This window comes from Castanea sativa, chromosome 8, assembly GCF_040712315.1.
Source record: "Castanea sativa cultivar Marrone di Chiusa Pesio chromosome 8, ASM4071231v1".
In the NCBI taxonomy this organism is placed as follows: Eukaryota; Viridiplantae; Streptophyta; class Magnoliopsida; order Fagales; family Fagaceae; genus Castanea; species Castanea sativa.
In genome coordinates this window covers 36,506,728-36,526,792 of record NC_134020.1, presented here as the reverse complement: position 1 = coordinate 36,526,792, position 20,065 = coordinate 36,506,728, and the positions used below count along the sequence as shown (strand labels likewise).

At 37.3% G+C, this 20,065-nt stretch overlaps 1 protein-coding gene across 1 annotated transcript; it reads right to left on the bottom strand.

Moving 5' to 3' along the window:
• Window positions 1-7,213: 7,213 nt before the first annotated feature.
• LOC142606263 (uncharacterized) lies at window positions 7,214-7,878 on the bottom strand. Its single transcript, XM_075777645.1, has 2 exons — window positions 7,812-7,878; window positions 7,214-7,686 (listed from the first exon to the last, which is right to left on the bottom strand). Exons 1-2 carry the CDS (start codon window positions 7,876-7,878, stop codon window positions 7,214-7,216), a joined length of 540 nt encoding a protein of 179 aa, XP_075633760.1.
• Between the last annotated feature and the right edge of the window lie 12,187 nt (window positions 7,879-20,065).

Genomic DNA, 20,065 nt, shown 5'->3' with positions numbered 1-20,065 from the left:
GAGTTCACCCCCAGCCAGGACGAGCTGGACAAAGACATATGAGCTGAAAGGTGGGTTATCAATGTAGACGGATCGTCCACACTATATGTAGGAAGGATTGGAGTCATACTAAAGTCCCTAGTGTACGCAGCCCATTTACAGTACCAAATCACCAACAATGAAGCTGAGTATGAAGCTCTACTCAAAGGGTTGGAATTGGCTAAGTCTTTAGGGGTGGAATCAATAATAATCAAGGGAGACTCTCAACTAGTCATCAATCAAGTGAATGGAATGTGTGAAGCCAAGGAAGATCGAATGAAGAAATACTTCAACAAGGTGAAGCGGCTTGTCCAAAAGTTTAAAGAAGTGAGTTTTGTTCAACTCCCGATGGAGGAAAATATGGAAGCAGATGCCTTAGTGAGAGCAGCTTCAGAAGGAGGAGTTATGGACAAGTACGAAAAAATCCAATACATGCCGAGCATAGACCTTCCAGATATACAACAAATAGGAGGAGGAGAAAATTGGATGAGTCCAATAATAATCTATCTTAAGGATGGAAGGCTTCTAGAAGACAAGGACGAGGCTAGGAAGCTACGAGTCAGGGCTGCCAAGTACGTCCTCATAAATAAAGTGCTATACAAGCGAGACTTTTCTTAGCCCTACGTAAGGTGCCTGACTCTGGACGAGTCAAACTATGCGTTAAGGGAGGTCCATGAGGGAGCATGTGGGAATCACTCGGGAGCAAGATCGCGCGTCCATAAGATCGTCCGTGCAGGCTACTACTAGCCTACTACTAGCCTACTATTCAAGCAGATGCTAAGGCTTATGTCAAGGTGTGTGACCAATGTTAGCGCTTCAGCAACGTTCCTAGACAGCCATCGGAATACCAGACCCCAATGATGGCCCCATGGCCCTTTGCACAATGGGGATTGGATATCCTAGGTCCTTTCCCCTTAGGAACCAGACAAATAAAATTTTTGGTAGTATGGATTGACTACTTTACCAAGTGGGTGGAGGAGGCCGAGCCTCTTGCAAAAATTACTGAGCAAAATATTAAGAACTTTATTTGGAAGAACATTCTATGTAGGTTCGGAGTACCTAGAGTACTAGTATCTGATAATGGACGATAGTTTGACAACGCACCTTTCAGGGACTATTGTGAGCAGTTTGGAATCAAGAATCACTATTCCTCACCCTCTCACCCACAGGCGAACGGACAAGTAAAAGTAGCAAACTGATCCTTGCTGAAAATTATCAAGACTCGACTCGAGGGGGCAGAAGGGGTATGGCCGGATGAGTTGCCAGGTGTTCTTTGGGCTTACAGGACGACTATGAGGACCCCGACAGGGGAAACCCCCTTCAAGCTAACCTACGGAAGTGAAGCAGTCATACCTGCGGAAGTTCATATGGCTAAACATCGAGTGATGAAGTATCAGGAGAGAGAAAATAAGGAACAACTTCATCTTGATCTCGATCCCATTGACGAGGTAAGAATGGATGTGGAACAAAGGACAGCAAGATACAAAAATCTTATGGCTAGGCAGTATGATGCCATGGTAAAACCTAGGCGTTTCAACATTGGGGACCTCGTTATTAAAAGGGTGTCCTTGGCAACTAGGAACCCAGCTTATGGGAAATTATGACCCAATTGGGAAGGATCCTATAGGGTAATCAACTACAAGAGGCAGGGGTCGTATTACTTAGAAGCTCTGGATAGAAGGAAGTGAGAACATCCTTAGAACGTGGAGCATCTGAGGAGGTACTATTAATGATGAACTTGGACGAGAATTACCGGAGACGAGAGCTATGGACAAGGTTACAGCTATGGTCTACGTGTTTACTCATGTTTACTGTTAATGTTTTTATTACTATTATGTGTTTTAAAAAATAAAAAGTGCACTAGTTCCTAAACTTTTGCACCATCTACAGGCAAATTTGTAAAAGACAAGGTTGTGTACATATAAGTATTTTCCTAAGGCACTAGCTTCTAAGCATGTGCCATATTTGTGGATGATGTTTACGTAATAAATATGGTTTGAATTTCCAATCTATTTAATGCATGAATCTAATTTCCATAATAGTACCCACAAGAAGGCTAAAGCCTAAGACGAATGAAAGTCTCTGGACGCAGGGAAGTAACGTTCATAAGCTTTCCTTGAAATAAGGATAAAGCAAAAATAAGCTAAGGCATACTCGTCTAAAGAACAGACTGGAAAACCTATACTCGTCCAAAGAAAAGGATGAGAAAGAACTGTAAACATAACGCCCAAGTAGTGGATGAGAAAAAGCATATAGTGAGCATTAGAGTCCATAGACAAGCGTCTAGTTAAGACGATCCTGTGTTCTGGACGAGTGAATGCCAAATTTTCCAGCCCATGGGCAAGGAAAAGAATTGGCAAAGCCGTCATTACCACTTCTAGGATGAGTTATACTTGTGAAAATTTAAATGGCAAACAAAGTCGTCCATGCATAGGCAGGTCATCCATAAGAAAAATGCATGGACGACCCTCCAACACTTAGGAGAGGACGGGCCATTTAGAAGCCAATGACATTAATGACAAAAACAAAGGATGGACTCGTCCATACAATAACATTCAACGATGGGTAAAAATAAACATTCATCAAAGTTTAAAAAGAGTAGACGACTACCGTCCAAAAACCCTTATAAAGTAAGCCTTAAAGGGCAACTGTTAAATAAACTCGTCCAAGGGCACTCTGGACGAGTGAAATGTACTCGAATAAGTCTTAAAAATGGTCCTAAAACAATAGACCTCAAAAATAAAAATAAAAAGAAAAAACACTTAGATAAGCAAAATATTAAAGTCTCGTCTTCAGGCAGGAGGGGCATCAGCATTGGGGTCATCCTGAGGTAATTGTGTAGTGGCATCGTCCTCTACATTAATGTCTTCTGAACTCGTCTGGAGGAGGGAGCTTGTAGCAGCCCCACCAAGGTTGAGTTTGATAGAACTAAAGTTAATCTCAGGAAATTTCTCCATGGCATCCATCCTGAAATCTTCAAACCCAGCTGCATAGTTGGTATCCATTAAATCGGTGAATTATTTGGACGCCTTAAACTCTGCAATCGCATCTCCCTCAGCTTTTTCGAGAAGGGTACTCAACTCGTCGTTCCTCTTCTGGAGGTGGTCAAGACGAGCATCCTTCTCTATGGCATCAGTCTTCAACTCCTTGACGTGATTCTGCAGCTCCTTTGCCTCATCCTTGGCCTTGGCAGCCACCTCGGCCCACCTTTTAGACTCGTCCTTCACCTTTTGGACCCTTTTCTCCAATAGAATCCTCGTCTTGTCTAGCTCAGTTGCCTACCTGGACGCGGCGATGAACTTAGACATTCCCTGCATAAATTAAAATTTTATTACAATATATACATGTGTATTGTTGACAAGATGAGGTATACATATATAAAGAGTACATACCTTAAAAAGGTCATGAAAACCAGAGTGCTCAAAGTCCTTCAAAGACATGTCATAACATGCCATCACGTCCTCGTCTGTCATAACCTTCTCGAACCTTTCCCAAGCCAAGTCCTCATTTTTAAGAAGGTTTTGAGGCACCTGTTGAGAAGGTTGAGACGAGGTAGGTGCATCGACCGTGGACAGGATTTGCACAAACGGGGGATCCTTGGACTCTGTATCAACATCCAGAATCTGGACGGGGTGACCATGGGGGAGGAGGAAAGGATTGGGTTGGGCGTCCCGAGGCTTGGAAGACCTATGCTTAGCTTTTTTTCTCTTTACGCTTGCTTGGAAGGTTCCTCAAGTCAACTCCTTGTGACATGCTTTTTCTTTTATCACCAGTGGATAGACGAGGTTGGGATTGCACCCCCTACCCAGCTGCCTTGTCTACCACTTCTTTGCCCTTATTCTCCTTCATCATTGCCATTCCTGAGAAGAAAGACGTTAGTCATGAAAAAAAAAAAATAAAAAAGGAGAGAAAAGGAGAATTCACGTCAACGAACAGTAAGCTCATAAGCAATAGCTTCAGTGGATGGCTCTTGACCTAACCCCCAAGTGGCAAGATGTTGAAGACTCACCAAAGAATGGAAAGTCCTGTCAGTATATAGACGCGCCTTTTGGACTCGTTCAAGATAGAACCTACTCAAATGAGGTCATCTAACACCTAAAAAAAAAATTTAGACGACTACAATTAAGAATAAATCTAACAAATAATAAAATAACGGCCAGACATACCTTCAGGACGAAGGTTCCCTTACTCTCTAATGTATGGAGGGAATAAATCCCTATCAACCTCAATAGGGCGTCCAACCTAAAAACTAGAGACGAACAAGAACTCCGTCTTCCATTTCCTATCCGAGGTGACTAAAGACTTTATTAGCCTATAATCTCTCCCTCTGGCTGTGAACTGATAGAAGCCAAGGGATTGGTTAATCTCGGAGGGTTTGTTGTAGAAGAGGAACTCGTCCACAGTAAGAGGACAATCCACCTCAAACACCTCCTTCCACAAAACTTGCATAGCGACAATTAGCCTCCATGCGTTGGGGTTGAATTGACATATACCTAAACCTAACCTAGTAAGCAACTCCCTAGCGAAGGCATTAAAGGGAAACCTCAAACCCCCCAAGAGGTAAGCCTCATAAATGCCAACGCTAAAATGGGGTTGACAACACCACTCCCCACGCACAGGTAACCTAGGATTCAAGTCTTCAGGAATTTGGTACCAAGCCTTAAGGACGCCTAGTTTTTTCTGGTCTGTCTTAGAGGCGATCCCAATGGCACAACTATAAACTATCTCATCCTCATCTTGAACAATAGACGAGGGGGCACTTGTACCAACCCTAGACCCGGACTCAGCCCTCGTCCTAAGTTCTTCCTGAAGTACCTCTGAGGGAACCCCAAGGACACCAAACATATACTCGTCTGTAGTGTTTCCCCCATTGCTGCTATTGCAACTACTACTACTACTATCACTAGAACCGCTAAAACTGCTAGTATCATGATACTCGTCTATGGCCTTATTGACATAATTGCTAGACAAAGAAAGGACAACCTCAGACATTCTTTAAGAAAACTTAAAACCTGAGGACGAGGATGGAGAAAATACCTGGATCTAGACGAAGGGAGACTATAGATGCAGGAAACTTCTAGACGAGGCGCTAAGACGAGAGGTGTCAAAGAAGAAAATTTCAGAAATATGAAGGGTAGCGGAGGAATTCCACTATTTATAGGCAGCAAACTCTAGTATCCGAAGCGACACGACCAGCCAAAAGGTGACACGTGGCATGTTCCTCGAAAAATGAGTCGACGTGACCAATCACCAATTGGATCATGACACGTGGCACACCTAACTGCTAACATAAGTGCACACATTCAAAGGATGACGTTAGCTTATACATTTCCCTAGACGACCCATGGACAAGGGGGCAACTGATGGGGCAACCGACTCCAATATCGTCCATGACGGTCTTCCAAGATGAGGACGGGAAAGTGAACGTTGTAAAAAGCTCGTCCGTGTAGGAAGATGCTTGCCTACAGAAGATGCATCCCACGTAGGAAGGTTGTCCATGTAAAGATAACCGTCCGTGAGAAGGTCGTCCATAGAAGAACGACCTTCTGTGGGAGCAAGGTACGCTCGTCAAGAAGACTCCTGGATGAACCCCTGACACTTAGGAAAATTTCCAAGCAAGAACTTGCCTACATGCTAGTGTTCCAAGACATGAGTAAAATCCAGGTTCAATACTACAACTTCTTATCACATGCATAACTTCCAATGATAGTTATATGAAAAAAAATGTAACTCTTAAACGGTTGTAGAAGTTATCCCTGAACTCTCAAACCTCGTCAAATATAGGTGAAGTTACAAGCCTAATAGCCGTTTCTAGGGCACACTATATAAACACTCATTCAGACCAGACAAAGGAACGCTTTTTACAATTCCTAAAATGTTGGAACTCCAAAATTTAAGAGAGAAAACTTTGGCATCGGAAGGTTCTTGGCCGGCAACCCCGGTCACCTTTGATCAACCGTTCTTTCTGTTTCAGGCTATTAAGGCGGTTGCTAGTCCTTTGAAATCCGAAGCATTCAGCCTACTGATTTTCTTCGCATCATCAACATCTTATTCAAGAAATTATGTAAAGATAAATAATATGGACTAATGCAAATCATGGCTTAATTATACAAATTAAGCATAGTAATAATGAGATAATGCTCACATAAATATATAACAAGTATACATTTTAAAACGATATCAAGCCCCCCCCCCCCTTTTTTATTTTGGAACGCTTTTATTTTGAATATTTGCTTTGAACAATTGTCTATCTTGCCTGGTTTTTGGGGGGCCACAACTTTGTGTAATTATTTTTTTTTCTTTTAGTACTTTAGACTTCTATCTGCTACGCATACTTCCAAGTTTTTATTTATTTATTCTATACTTCTTGTCCATGCTTTCTTAACTATTTAAGTGTTTGAAAATTAAGCTTTTATCCATAACTCATCCCAACTAAGTTACTTCATTTGTTCCTTAGAGTTTAATTTACAAACCAACTATTATATCTTAGATATATTTAAGATAAGTAAGAGTTGAACTTGTTTCTTACCGAAGTATTGGTATGGGTCATTCATTGTGGAATTTTACTCCCATATTTCCTCGGATTGCATCTCTGCTTTTCAACAAAGCTCTTTTGAAACTCCACCCTTTTTTTTCTTCTGGATAGCTTTGTAATTAGGCTAAGGTAAGAAACTCAGCTTCTTCCTGAAGTGAAAATAGGGTCCAAAGTCATCGATGTTAGTTTTTTCAAAGTTCTAATTCTGTTTCCTCGGGGCTTACTTCTATAGAGTTTTAATTTTATTTCTTGATGGTGACCCTGGAGTTAGACTAAGACAAAAAAACTCAATGTAAAACTTACCCGAAGCAAAGACAGGGTCTAGTATCTCGTGTTTATTTTTGCGGAGTTTTAATTTTATTTCTTGATAGTGACCCTGGAGTCAGGCTAAGACAAGAAAATCAGCTTAAAACTTACCCGAAGCAAAGACAGGGTTTAGTACCTCTGGGTTTATTTCCCTTTGTCATTTTGGCATCCCCACCTAAGCCTTCATGGGGCTTTCTACTGGAAATATTTATCCCCGAGGTCAATAGGCACCTTCTCCAGCTGTTCACAAGTATCCTCGGGTAAGGACTATAGTTGCTAGGTAGGATTCGCTATTCTAGACTCGGCCTCCTGTTTATGCCCCACAGCAGCTATTTGGCATTTTCGTGCCATACACTAGTCTCTGCGTATCTCTACAATGCCTTGCTCAGTTGGGAACTTCACTTTTTGATGCAATAAGGAAGGTACAATGCCCATGGAATGAATCCAAGGGCGTCCTAGAATTGCCATGTAAGGAGAGTATGAGTGCATCACTATAAAATGGATAAACTCCTTTCGCCCTTCCACCTCCACGAGAAGAGTCACTTGCCCTGCTAGCATCACAATACTCCTATCAAAAGCCACCAAAGGACTATCATAATTCGTTAGATCCTCGGGTGTAAGTCCTAATCCCTCATATAGATTTGGGTACATTATTTCTGCCCCACTTCCATGATCTATCATGACTCTCTTAATGTCGAATCCCCTAATCCATAGTGTAACTACCAAGGCATCCTCATGGGGTTGAATTGTGTCCCTAAGGTCCTTTCCCGTGAGGTCAATGCTTTCGTCCTCCCAACGACTCTTCTTACGTACGAGCCCTTCTAACTCTGTGTCCAACGCCAAGCTCACAGAGTTTGACAATCCTTAGTTGTATGTCCTCAGTCTCAATGGTATGAACATTAAATATTCTAATTCCTTCTAGTAACATCTCCACTTATTTTGTTCGGCCAACGAAAATATTGTTCATTCTTTATCTTTTCGACAATTCGGTAAACATCTTTATACAATGAGCTAACCATTTCTGTCCTTTGTTTCTGAGCTTGGGGAAAAAATTCTCTCCGAGGTTGTGAAGTCTGATCCATCATGACCTCCTTTTTATCTCTAATGGGATCCTTTGCTTTGGCTTTGTCCTACAACTAATCATCTTCCAATATTTTACACTCTTCAACCCATTCCATCAGCTTGTTCATGTCCGTAACTGGCTTTAAGGCTAATGAAGCCCTCAAATCAAAGTCAATGGGAAGGCCCACCTTGAAAGTACTTGCCACAATTCCCTCATTATCTCCCCCGATCTCATTATATAGCTCCCAATAACTATCCAAATAAGCTTTAAGGGTCTCGCCCTCTTTCATTACTAAAGTGAAGAGTGAGGAAAATGGCTTCGGGGTCCTACTACACGTCACAAACCTAGCCCTGAACGCTTTGATAAGCTCGTCGTAACCACGGATAGCTCCTTTCTCCAACCCATCAAACCATCTCATAGCTATCGGGCCCAAGCTAGAAGGAAAAAGTTTACACATCAGGGCTTCATTCTTCGAGTATATGCCCATGCTTTGATTGCAATGACTAACACAGTCCACGGGATCCGTCTTACCATCATAAATTGTAAAAGTTGGCCTGGTAAATCTCTTCGGTAAATCTGTTTTCTCTATTTCTTTCGAGAATGGAGATTGAGATATTTGATGCAAAGCCTTAGTCATGGCATCTTCACCAGAAACACCCTAAGCTAAATAGGATTGAAGATTTGAAACCAGGCCTTTCAATTTACTCCACTTTTGCTCCTCTCTCCTAACCTTTTGAAGAGGTGGAGAAACTGTTCTCTCTCTAGGAGGAGTCTGCTCTTGTTCCCCACGAGAATGAGGTGATCTCCTATCCCTCTTCCTACTTCCATCACCCTTTTGGCGTTCATCTCCTTGAGAGTAAGTAGTTACTGGACTCGGTCTCCTCTGGTAATGCAGCTCCTTGTCTTTACGACGTAGCAACTCTTTATCATTCTCAGCATTTCTTTGCAACAAATCCACTTGCTCTTTCAACCTCTCCACCTCCATATCCCTATTCGCATAGGTTGGCCCCTCCATATTGGTTGCCAACCCCCCACACTGTGGAGGTGGGTTAGGGTGCCGCTGAGTATCCCTATGAACTTCAGACCTCACGTGTCTATCCACATGAACAGATTCTTCTGATATACTAGGCCACTCTAGATGTGCAGGACAACTTCATGATCAGTTAGCCATGGTCTTAGACAATCCAACTCTTGTATCTACTACTTAGTAAAGTGTTTCCCACAAACGGCGTTAATTGTAGGGACATTGAAATTAATCCCCAAGGATCACTCCGCATATTTTCTTTACAATGATCCACGCAAACAAGATACAAATAAACAACAGGGAATATACACTCTACAATGGGAAATACAAACAATGGATTTTATTGACCACATATATGCTACCATCACTATTACAAAGGGTGATTCTAGGAAGCTTTTTATATTTGCTCTCGTGGTATTTTACTCAATATCTTTCACTCTCACTTTGTTTTTCTTCTCAGACTGATTTTCTCTTCTCACTATTCTTGGATCCCCTCACCTTTTTCCACCTCCCTTTCTTATAGCCTCAACCTTTGTTCTTATCCCTCCAGCTATCTTGTTCCTTTTTAGAGCCTCAGAGATATTTTTCTTACTTTATTAGTTTCCTCTCCTTCTTATCTTGGAATTCTAACTACCCAAAGGTTGCATGTACTATTCAGGCTATCTTTTGCACAATTAATGCAGCAGAGGTTAGGTAAGAAACCCTTCTTTAATGCGGAGGTCATGCACATTCTACAAGTTTCCCGTGGTCACCAATGTCTCTTGGAGATCGTATACTGATTATTCGTGCTCCAAGAAAGCTAGTGCATTCCTTTTCCAAGGGAGTAGGTTGACCGTGGTATCCAACTCTGTCTTCAACATGATGACCCAACTTTCAACTTTTTCACAAATTGTATCATTCCAAGCTTTCCCCTCAGCCCAAAGGCCAAGCCCAACTACTTTCCCGTGGCCCAATAACTTCTGGGGCTCTAGGCTTGAATAGAGACTATTCGACTCCCCACACAAGATTTTTCCTTATTGATGGTTACATCGAAGTTAACTTTAACTGAATAAGGGATAGAGGAGGGGGGATTCCATACATACATTGCTCCTTGTGATCAGTGTACCTACAAATTCCTAATAAGTTAGAACTAATCGTAATATATTTTATCAATGGGTCTTGTTAATGCGTGTCCTTGGGACAATTATTAATAAACTATTTAAAGAAAGTTTTGACATCACTTTCATGGTGTTAAATTACCGGTTGTCCCAAAAGCTTAAACTATTAAAATATGGTAAATTTAATCATTTAACCACTGATTTCTAAAACATGAGAAATATAAAAAGACATAAAAAATAATTGTTTTTTTCTTTTCCCATAAAAAAGCTTCTAAAAATATTTTTCAAACTAATACTCTTAGAGTATATGTTAACTTTTTCCCTTTATCAATTTCTCTAATTTAAAGTAAAGGATCAACACTTCTCTTTGAGCCCTTTTAGAGCATCCGCATCAGAGGTTGCAAAATTGTGCAAAATACAAAAAGTTGTTAATTTTACACATTTTACTCAAAAAACACTCACATTAGTGCTTGCAAAATTGTGAATATATGCACTGTTAATGTAGCTTTGCATTTAATATTTTAGTATTTTTTTTTTCCTCTCTCCTTCTCTCTAGTCCCTCTCACTCTCACCTCACTCTCTCTTTTTCTCATTTGATCAAATCAGAACGGCAAAACCATTGACCCTCTCAGCTCTCTCTTTCTCTCATCTCATAATCTTCCTCTATCTTCCTCTATCCACTATCATCGATCGTCAATCTCCGATCAATCCAATCTCTTGTTGAAGCCTCTCCAATTGGTAATCGATTTAATTTGTTTCTCGTTGTTTGATCAGTTGGTTTTGGGTTGAATGGGGTTGATTTGGCTTTCCTTTGGGTTGAATGAGGTTTCGGGTATTTGGGATGTTTTGGCCAGATTAAATTGGTTTTCGGGTATTTAGCTTTCCTTGATGATAGTGGTTGGGTGGATGATGATGGTGGCTAGGTGGGTTGATGATGGTGGAGGCTGGTTGGTTGATGATGGTGGTTGGGTTGGTTAATGATGGTGGCTAGGAGGGTTAATGATGGTAGTTGATCTCATTGATGGTGGCTGGGTGGGCTGATGGTGGGTGTGGATTAATCGTTGGGTAGTGTTGGGTCTGTGAGAGAGAGGGGTAGTGTAACATCCCAGCCTAATTACATGATTAATTTATGGATTTATATACTTAGTATTATCTTAATTAATTTAAGTGCAAAAGACTTTGATATTTTGATGTTATAAAAGATATAGGTTTTTTTTTTTTTTATGTCATCTCATGAAAAGAAGTTTATAAAGGTAAAGATTTATATGCATAGTTATTTTATTGATTGGGCATTTCTAGAATGTAAGCTTGTGAGGAGGGTGGTAAGTAAATTTTAAAAAGTTGAAAGGGTGAATTATCAACCATCCCTTGTCTTCTTTGCTACACTGAATTCATTCTTTGGTTTCTCTGTTCATCTTCCTTTGTTCTTACACGACAGCACCATCTCTCACACCAACAGCCTTCCCTTTCTCACCGAAACCATATATCTCTCTCTAAAGAAGAAATTAAAAGATTAACACTAAAGTTTCAGCTTAAAAGTTTGTGGGCAAGTAAATAAAAACTTATCTTATTTCGGGTATTTTGATGATGTAATTGTTTTTTTTAGTTTCCCTTCTATGTTCTCTAATCTGATTGTTATAAGCTGAAATTTGTGGTTTTATGCTAGTAATTTGAAAGATTGAAGATATTATGGTCAATTGGATGCTTATTAATGTATTCTAACATGTATGGTATAGGTATAAAAATACCCACACGAAACGAATGCCATTTGCAATTAGTTGAGGATTTTGTGAGAAAATATATTAAAACTGTTTCTGTGACAGATTTAGTGTTTACAACATGAAAAAGTTGTATTATATCATATTATGTGAATTAGGATTCTAGGAGTAGCTCTTATGAATTCTAAGAGATACATGGTTGTAATGGAAGTGGCCTCACAACAATTGAATCAATATAAAAAGAATGGTTTAATTTCTAATTTGCATGAAATTCTGTCAGAACAGATTTGAGCATGTTGTCTTGTATGATTTTTAATAAATCATGGTTTTATACTTTGACTCTGAAATTTATACGGTATCTACTAGACATCCAAAGGAGTGGCTTACTGAAATTTCATAAAGTTTGGATGTGAATGGATAGCCCATTTGTATTTTATATATGAGGTATGTGCTGCTGAAATAAGCAGTAAACAATATATGATATACTTGACTTTGAAGATTTAATTCTAAAGTTAGGGTGAATGTTTTGAGCTATAAATTAGTATGCTCATCTTTTGGTATGTCTGGATCATAGATAAATTTTTCATGACTTGGTTTCTCTATGGTTTGGTACATAATGTGTTTGATGAATGTATCATGTGTTGTGTGGGAACCTTTTGGGATGGGAATTAAAATTTTTCTTGAGTTTGAGAGTTAGGTTGTGATTCACGTCTAAGTTTAAATACTTAGGAAGAATTTGTCAATAATAAGTTTTGGTCTTTCATTTAGGTGACAAGAACAAGAACGTGGATACTTGAGCTCCTTTTATTCAAATCTCTCACGTCTTCTATCTTCAGGTAAGGTATATGTGACATGTGCGTTTGATAAGTATAAGGATTGTTTAGAAAAATTTATTATGCATTAAAACCTTTTAATTAAAGATATTATATATATAAGCATGATTTAAGTAAAGATATATGTTTGTGAGTTGTTCAATCTTATATATATATATATATATATATATGATAATTTTAGCATATTGATGCTATTACTTGTATCATGAACATAATATTTAGGAATGAAGTAGATATGGTATTGTTATGAAATATTTATGTAAAAGCATAGTTATCAGAAAAATATAGTTTTCAGGTATTCCAATTTTATGATCTGAACTCAGCCAGTAGGGGTTATAGTACTAGCATTTCCATGAAGATTTTGATTGGCCATTATAAGTGATGAGAACTCTGCTGTACCTACCCTCGTTGGGAACGGCCAACTTGTGGAGGATACCAATTGACCCCCATGGTTGATGATATGATCACACCGAAAATGGTGATACTTTCTTATATGATCCTAGGATTTCCTAGCATTGTGGAGAATGCTGGATGCCTGGCACAATATGCTAATAGCCTCCCAAAGTTGTGACAGACTTACAATTGGACTGACTAATATGTATTATAAATGAGCTATTAAGTTATTTGGAAATTATAAGAAAAGAATATTGAATGTGCTATAAGTCTGATCGAAAGTTTATGATAAAGTATTTTATAGTCCATTTAAGGATAGGGTTACTGAATTATGTTTAAATTCCTTATTACGGCCTTTTATTAATATATGAAAATTCAAAAGTTAGTTTAAGAAGGGTATGAGTGCTATTGAAGGCTATTTATCAGAGCTGACATATCCACAAAAAATTTGATTTACATGCATTCTTATTAAATGCTCATGGAGCTTAAAACCTTAGTAGACTTTGCAACTCACCCTATTATATTTCAGTGCACAAGTTCTTTCCTGGAAGCAACGAGAGTATTAGAGGTGGCAATGAATCTGTGATTCTCGTTTGTTAGAATGTATAATTTTTGTTGTATAGTAGTTTAGCTCTTTTGTTGTATATGAGGAATCAAAATATACTTGATCCTTTTGAGTACAGATGTAATTCAGAACTTTAGTTTATTTTGAATCCCAATTGTATGTCTTTGGGGTTAGGCTTGTAAATAAGAGTTTTGTTAAATGTTTAGTTATGTAATAATTACACAAATACTTTAAGTTTCAGCCAAGTTGTAATCTTGCAAAGTTCAAAATGAAATGAAGTTTCAAGGTTTTTATCAATTTTGTATATTATGGCTTTTATGCAAGAAAATAAAAAGGAACACAGGAAACAATTTTTGATAAACACCATAAGCTTAAGTTGGTTTGTGTTAGTATTAAGGTAAACTTGATATTAACATGCCGGTCATGCTCTAAATTCTGAAGTACAGGTTTGGATCATGACAGGTAGTGAATGAGGAGATAATAAAAAATGTAATAGAATAAATATTTTATTGAATAAATATGTAGAATAAATAAAATGATGTGAGTGTTTTGTAAAAATAAGTGTGTAAAATGGAAAAAGTAATTTTTTTTTTGCAAAATAGACAAAAATTTTGCATCGACTAATGCAGTTGCTCTTAGCCACTAAGGACACAATTTCTATATCACAACAAATAGCTATAAATAATAAGAAATTGCCTGCCTCTTCTTATGGGAGTTTCAACTTTTCTTCTACTTGTAATATATATGTAATATCTATGTAACTTAGTCAGAAATGGAATTGAACTGCATATCAAAAAATCTTATTGGCCAAGGGAAATTTGCCCATATATTTTTGATAACGGACAGTCAATGAATATGTGTTCTAAAGTTTCTTCCTTAGCTTCACATAGACATAGTACACAGCACACACACCTTTTCGTCTATTTGGATCATTTTCCTAATTACTGACGTTGTAGGAAATATTTGCCAAGCAAACTTCCACAATGGTAGCTTAATAAGTCTCTCGTGGATTTTCAAGTTCCATAGATAGTTTTAATTCCTTGTTATCCATAGGACTATTCTCTAGTTTATTGAGAATTTGTCTGAAGGGTTGGGAACCTAGCTAGAGTAATTAGTCTTCTAGGTTGGTATTGGGTGATTGAATTGGTTTTTTTTTTTTTTTTTACTCTTTCAAACTTCTCGATAATCTTTTAAGTAATGCTACGATCACAAATTATTTTACAACATTTTTACAAACTGTTGGTGTGGCCAATTCTTACTGGCTCTTATCTGAGCTCACTACTAACATCACTTTTTTACTCACCAATAACCACTCACCATATCAACAATTTATAATAAAAAAAATATTGTAAAATAGGTTATATTTCTAGTATTTTCCTAATTTTATAATGATTCCATCTAATTAGATTTTGTAAAATAAGCTTGAGAGACCCAAATTGGGTTGTTAGGAGAGGATATTCTAGGGTATGGCTTAAATCCTTCCAAACTTGGTACACATAGACCATTCCAGACGTTTAGAGCAATCTCATTTCCTATCTTCCAACAATCACATTTTTCTAAGAGTTGTCTTGAACTATAATATTATTCCAAACCCAAGATCCTCTTTTTTTTTTCCTAGGAACATACCATAGTTGTCTCCCTTATAGATATATACTTGCTTAGTTGCTAGAGATAATTTCATCCACAATTTATCTTTTTAATGAGCATGCCCCATCCCAATTTTGACTTTAGGGGCAGAGTTCATATGTTGCATCGTTTTCAAGCCTAGGCCACCAATAAATTTTGGTCTACAAATATCATCCCAAACTTTAAGATACATTGACCTTTTATTTTCTTTCTTACCCCTCAAAAATCTCTAAGAATAGAGTCAATTTTCTCTAGAGCTTTCTTCAAAAAGCTTTAAGGACATTGTATAGATTGTAGATAGAGGTAGCAGCCGCTACAACTTTAATAGGGCATGTGCTTCTGAAGGCATAGAGTAGGACTTTTTTGTTTCCACCCTCGTACAATTTGTTGCACTTTTTCTACAACTTGTTCCAATGTATTCATTCTAGATTCATTTTTGTATAGGGGAATCCCTAAGGACTTTAAGTTCAAATTCCATTGACTTGAGTTTGAAAAAGTTTGTGATTTGGCCTTTCACTCCTTCTGAAGTGTTTTTACTAAACATTTTTTTAGAAACATGTTTTTACTAAACATAATAGTGGGTTTTTTAAAACTCAGACTTTGCTCAGACCACTCTTTATATTTAGTCGTACACTCCTAAACCTTATTTGCATATTTTTGGAAAGTTTTTATAAATATGGATCTAGTTAACAAGTGTCCTTAAAGTATTTGTTAATAAACTATTTTAAGAAAATTTTAATACCACTTTGATGGAAAATATAAAAATTATATAAAAAAATCAATAATTTTTTCATTTTCTCATAAAAAAATTTAAAAAATAATTCTTAAACTAATGTTGTGGAGATTTGTTAACTTTTTCCCATAAATATTATTAGATCATCCGAAAATTGCAAATGATTAACACTAGGACAACCATTCGCTAGCTGAACCCCCCAATAATGCTTCCTTTCAACCTCATCTTTTCGGAATAGCCTAGAAAGGACCTTGCCTATTCATTTTCTTGTATTATATCATTTTATTTTCTTTCTAAAATTAGGAATCAGAAGGGAACGGTGGACCAATAGGTGGGGTGGAGTTAATTAAAAAATTACTGAGCCACAAAGCAAAAAATTGACATGCTTGTGATGTTTTTCAAAAGAAGATTCTACTCTCGAATCTATTTTGTTGTTAAGCCATTTATCTACAAATACAGAAAACGAAAAAAAACGAATCCGACCTATCACTTGTCATTACTCATGCGCATTTATTAGAGGTGGGCACGGCCAAATTTCTCAAATAATTCTAGCTTTTTGAGTCCAAATCTTCTGTCCCACTTGTCCTGCTCCACTCTATACTCCACCAATAAAAACTTGTCACGTGTTCATCTAATTAATTAAATACTATCATTATTAACTTATTAATGCTACCGTTATTAATTAATAGCAGCATTTAATTAATTTGGTGAACACGTGGTTTTGAAGGACCATAGCATTGGACCATTGCAACCTTTTCAAGCCTTTACCTCTTGATAGAGAAATGACTATATATAGATTGTGTAGACATGATTTTCTCTATTACCAATCAAGTAAGAGTACAGGACCACTTACTTGGTTTATTTGTCTAATCAACAAACGGCCTCAGGTTTCCTAGACATGAAATTTTTTTTTTTTTTTTTTCTCTTTAGGGTTCATAGGTCATTAGGCTCCGTTTGGTTGGAGTGAAAATAGGAAGGGTGAAAAAGAAAGAGGAAAACAGGAGAGAAAACACAAAAGATAGAAAACATTGGAAAAAAAATCCACCCAAGCCCACAAATGTTTATCCTCCCGTTTTGAGATGAAAATTGGGAAGAAAAGAGAGAAAATAGGAGCTTAGCTCTTGAATTATATATTTACCCATCTCCAAGTTGATATATTATATGTAGGTTTTTTCCTTTTTTCTTTTTTCTTTTTATTTTATCATGGGAACTCGTGTGCATTCGAGTCACGTCCTTGACTCCTTTCTTTTCTCCCTTTTTTTTTATTTTTTTTTTAATTCTTTTCTTTTGTGTTCGTACTACATCCTTTCATTTTTTAATTGTTTGGTTTTTTTTTTTTTTTTGAAAAAAAAGTTTTGGGTTCTTCAACTTCTTATCCTCCTTTTATTTTATTTTTTTAATGAAGAAATCATTCATACACATTTTTTTAATAAAAATATAATGTATTATTTTTGTTTTACCTAAATTGGATATAATGGTAAATTTATATATACTTTATTTTCTACCATCTCACTTTTATTCTTAACCAAACAAAAGAGTTTTCATCCCTCCACTTTTCTACCTCCTAACCAAATACATATGAGAGAAAATTAAATTTTTTTTATCTTCTCTCCATTTTTTATCCTCTTACTTTTTCACCCCAAAACGGATCCTCAATATGTGATATACATTAAAGACATCAGTTTTGTTCTACTCACTCAACAACATATCACAATTATGGTCTTGAAATTTTGAGTTGCATAGGTGATTGGTTGATGTGACTAGAAGAATAAGATATCCTAATCTTATCACTTGGGGAAATGGAATAAAAAAAAACGATCAGGTCTATAAGTTTGTGTGATTGTAAATTGGTTAGTCTGGCCCATAAATCAAACCCAGAGCCCACACCACAAGTGTTATGATCAAACAAAATTTGAAAAAAATGTAAAGAGAATCATAAAATTGAATAATCTTTCATTGGAGTGTTGAATGCATTTCCTTTATACCATTTTTTATAAAACCCTTTAAAGTAGATTTCATGTTTATCATGAATGGGCCAATTTCATATTATCAGGGATACCCAACTTTTATTTCGCCAAACAAAAGTAATATCATTTGTCAAACCCCCAGCTCTTCCTATGAACCAAATTCAACCATTTCCTCGGGACACATCTTAGGCCTTAGTCGGGACTGAAGGCACTTATTCCCGGGGCCACCACAAATGGCCTAACAATAGTTTGGGCTTTTATACCCCTATCATAAACCAACGAAAACCAAAAAAGGAAATGAAACAAAACGATTGTAGTTCGATGGGAGGGGAGGAAGAGGAGAGCATAAAGGTAATATAGAATATATAAAAAGAAATATAAAAGGAGAAATGTGGTCAGAATATACTAAACTCAAACACCAAAGATTTAAAACCAAAATCCAACAAGAAATTGGATACTAGCAGCCAGCAAACTGCAAGCCACAACAAAAAGAAATGCTACATCTACACTACAACATTGTCAAATCAAATCGATTGAAAGCCCCCTCTCTGATACCAGATATGAGAAGGCACAGAGAAGACGTAGTTCAGTAGGTGTAAGACTAGCATATAAAGAAATATAAAACATTACTTAAAAGCATAAAGGAGAGTGAAAGATTACATAAGATTGGTTGATATTATAAGATTAGCTGATATTATTAGATTGAACAAGGTTTTTTACATAAGGAGGAAGAAAGGGGTTTTGAAACACTTAAGGCTCTCTTCTGCCTTCCTTCAAACACTGACTAGCTATATATAGACCACAGAACTCAAATGAAAATCAAACATAATTTACAAAAAATCTTGCTGACAATATAGTAAGTTGTATGGGCTTCATTGGTAATGGACAAAGTTGCTGCTGAGTGCCATAATACCTTCTGACAAGTCTTCTGACAAGTTTGGTTGAGCGTGATAAAAGTTTCTGACAGATTCGAATAAGATTGATAGACCTTTTTTTTTTTTTTAAATTGTTGAACATTATTAGTCACATCCTTCTCTTCCTTGGTACCACTCTTCATCAAAATTCATGTCTAGGTCATGATTGTCATAATAAGGATCATTGATTGTGTAGGAGTTTGGGCCCTTGGGCTCGAGCAACTCAAAACAACCCATGTGACTGATGCCCATCGCCATTGGGCTAGGACCAATCCACTGGTAGACATGCCTAGGTCAAACTATAACGTTCGGGACCATGTTGGGCTCCGTGCAAGAGAATAACCAAGGGCATCTAACAACAAGATGGGGCAAATTTAGGTCAGAAGCTAGCCGCAGTTAGTGCCTTTAGAAAATTCGCTGTCGAATACTATTCGGCGTCTGGAACAAGTTTCAAGAGAATCTTCAGAAAACGTGATTTTTCTGGGGATTAGAAGTAAAAGTAGGATTGTATGAAAACTAATAAAAGGTAATAATTTAAGTCCCACTAAGGGAAGGCTATATAAGAGACTAAGGGCATGCAAATGGGGTGGTTGGTACATTTGGGAGAAAAATTAGAGAAAGAAAAAAAGAGAGAGGAGGGAAAGTACAAACTTGAAAGGAAGGAGCGAACAAGGGGAGTAGAGGATAATATAGTGACCATATATTCTGCCCATGGGAAGAAGGTGTTGGGTCAAAGTTTTGAGAGATGCTTGATCAGTGGGCTGTAAGCCTATAAGGGCTATGTTTGAGGCACAACCTCTAAGATAGTAAGGAAACTCACCAACAAATAAATTGAGAGCCCAAATCCATCGTTTCTATTAGTAAAGTTTCTAGTTTTGGGTCACCATAGATTGCAAAATAGTGGTCAGCCAGAAGAGGATTGGTAGCTCCCAAGAGTCGACACATGGCAATTGTTTAAGATTTAGGGTTTAGAGTTGACAGGTGAAAATTGTTTATTTCTACTTACTTCTTTGCATGGTGTATTTATTAAAAGATATAGTTTTTAGTAACTTTTATATTTAAATGTATTACAAAAGGCTAAAAATTAGTTATTTCAAGAAAAATTAAAAGCTAGATTATTTAAAATAAAAATAACAAAAAACTTTAAAAAAGGACAAAAAAAAAGATGTAAACTTTTTTCAACGCACACTAAAGTGCTCAACCTAGAGGTAGCATTAAAAATGGGCCAGAGACGTAGCAATTACATAATGTCCATGGAACTTGCAAGGCAAAC

Bases quoted from the DNA above. Each gene is read 5' to 3' on its own strand.
- LOC142606263 (XM_075777645.1), bottom strand. From the start codon at position 7,878: ATGGTTAGCTCATTGTATAAAGATGTTTACCGAATTGTCGAAAAGATA. The intron at 7,687-7,811 runs GTTGGCCGAACA...CGTTGGACACAG, and splicing joins AAAGAATGAACAATATTTTC to AGTTAGAAGGGCTCGTACGT.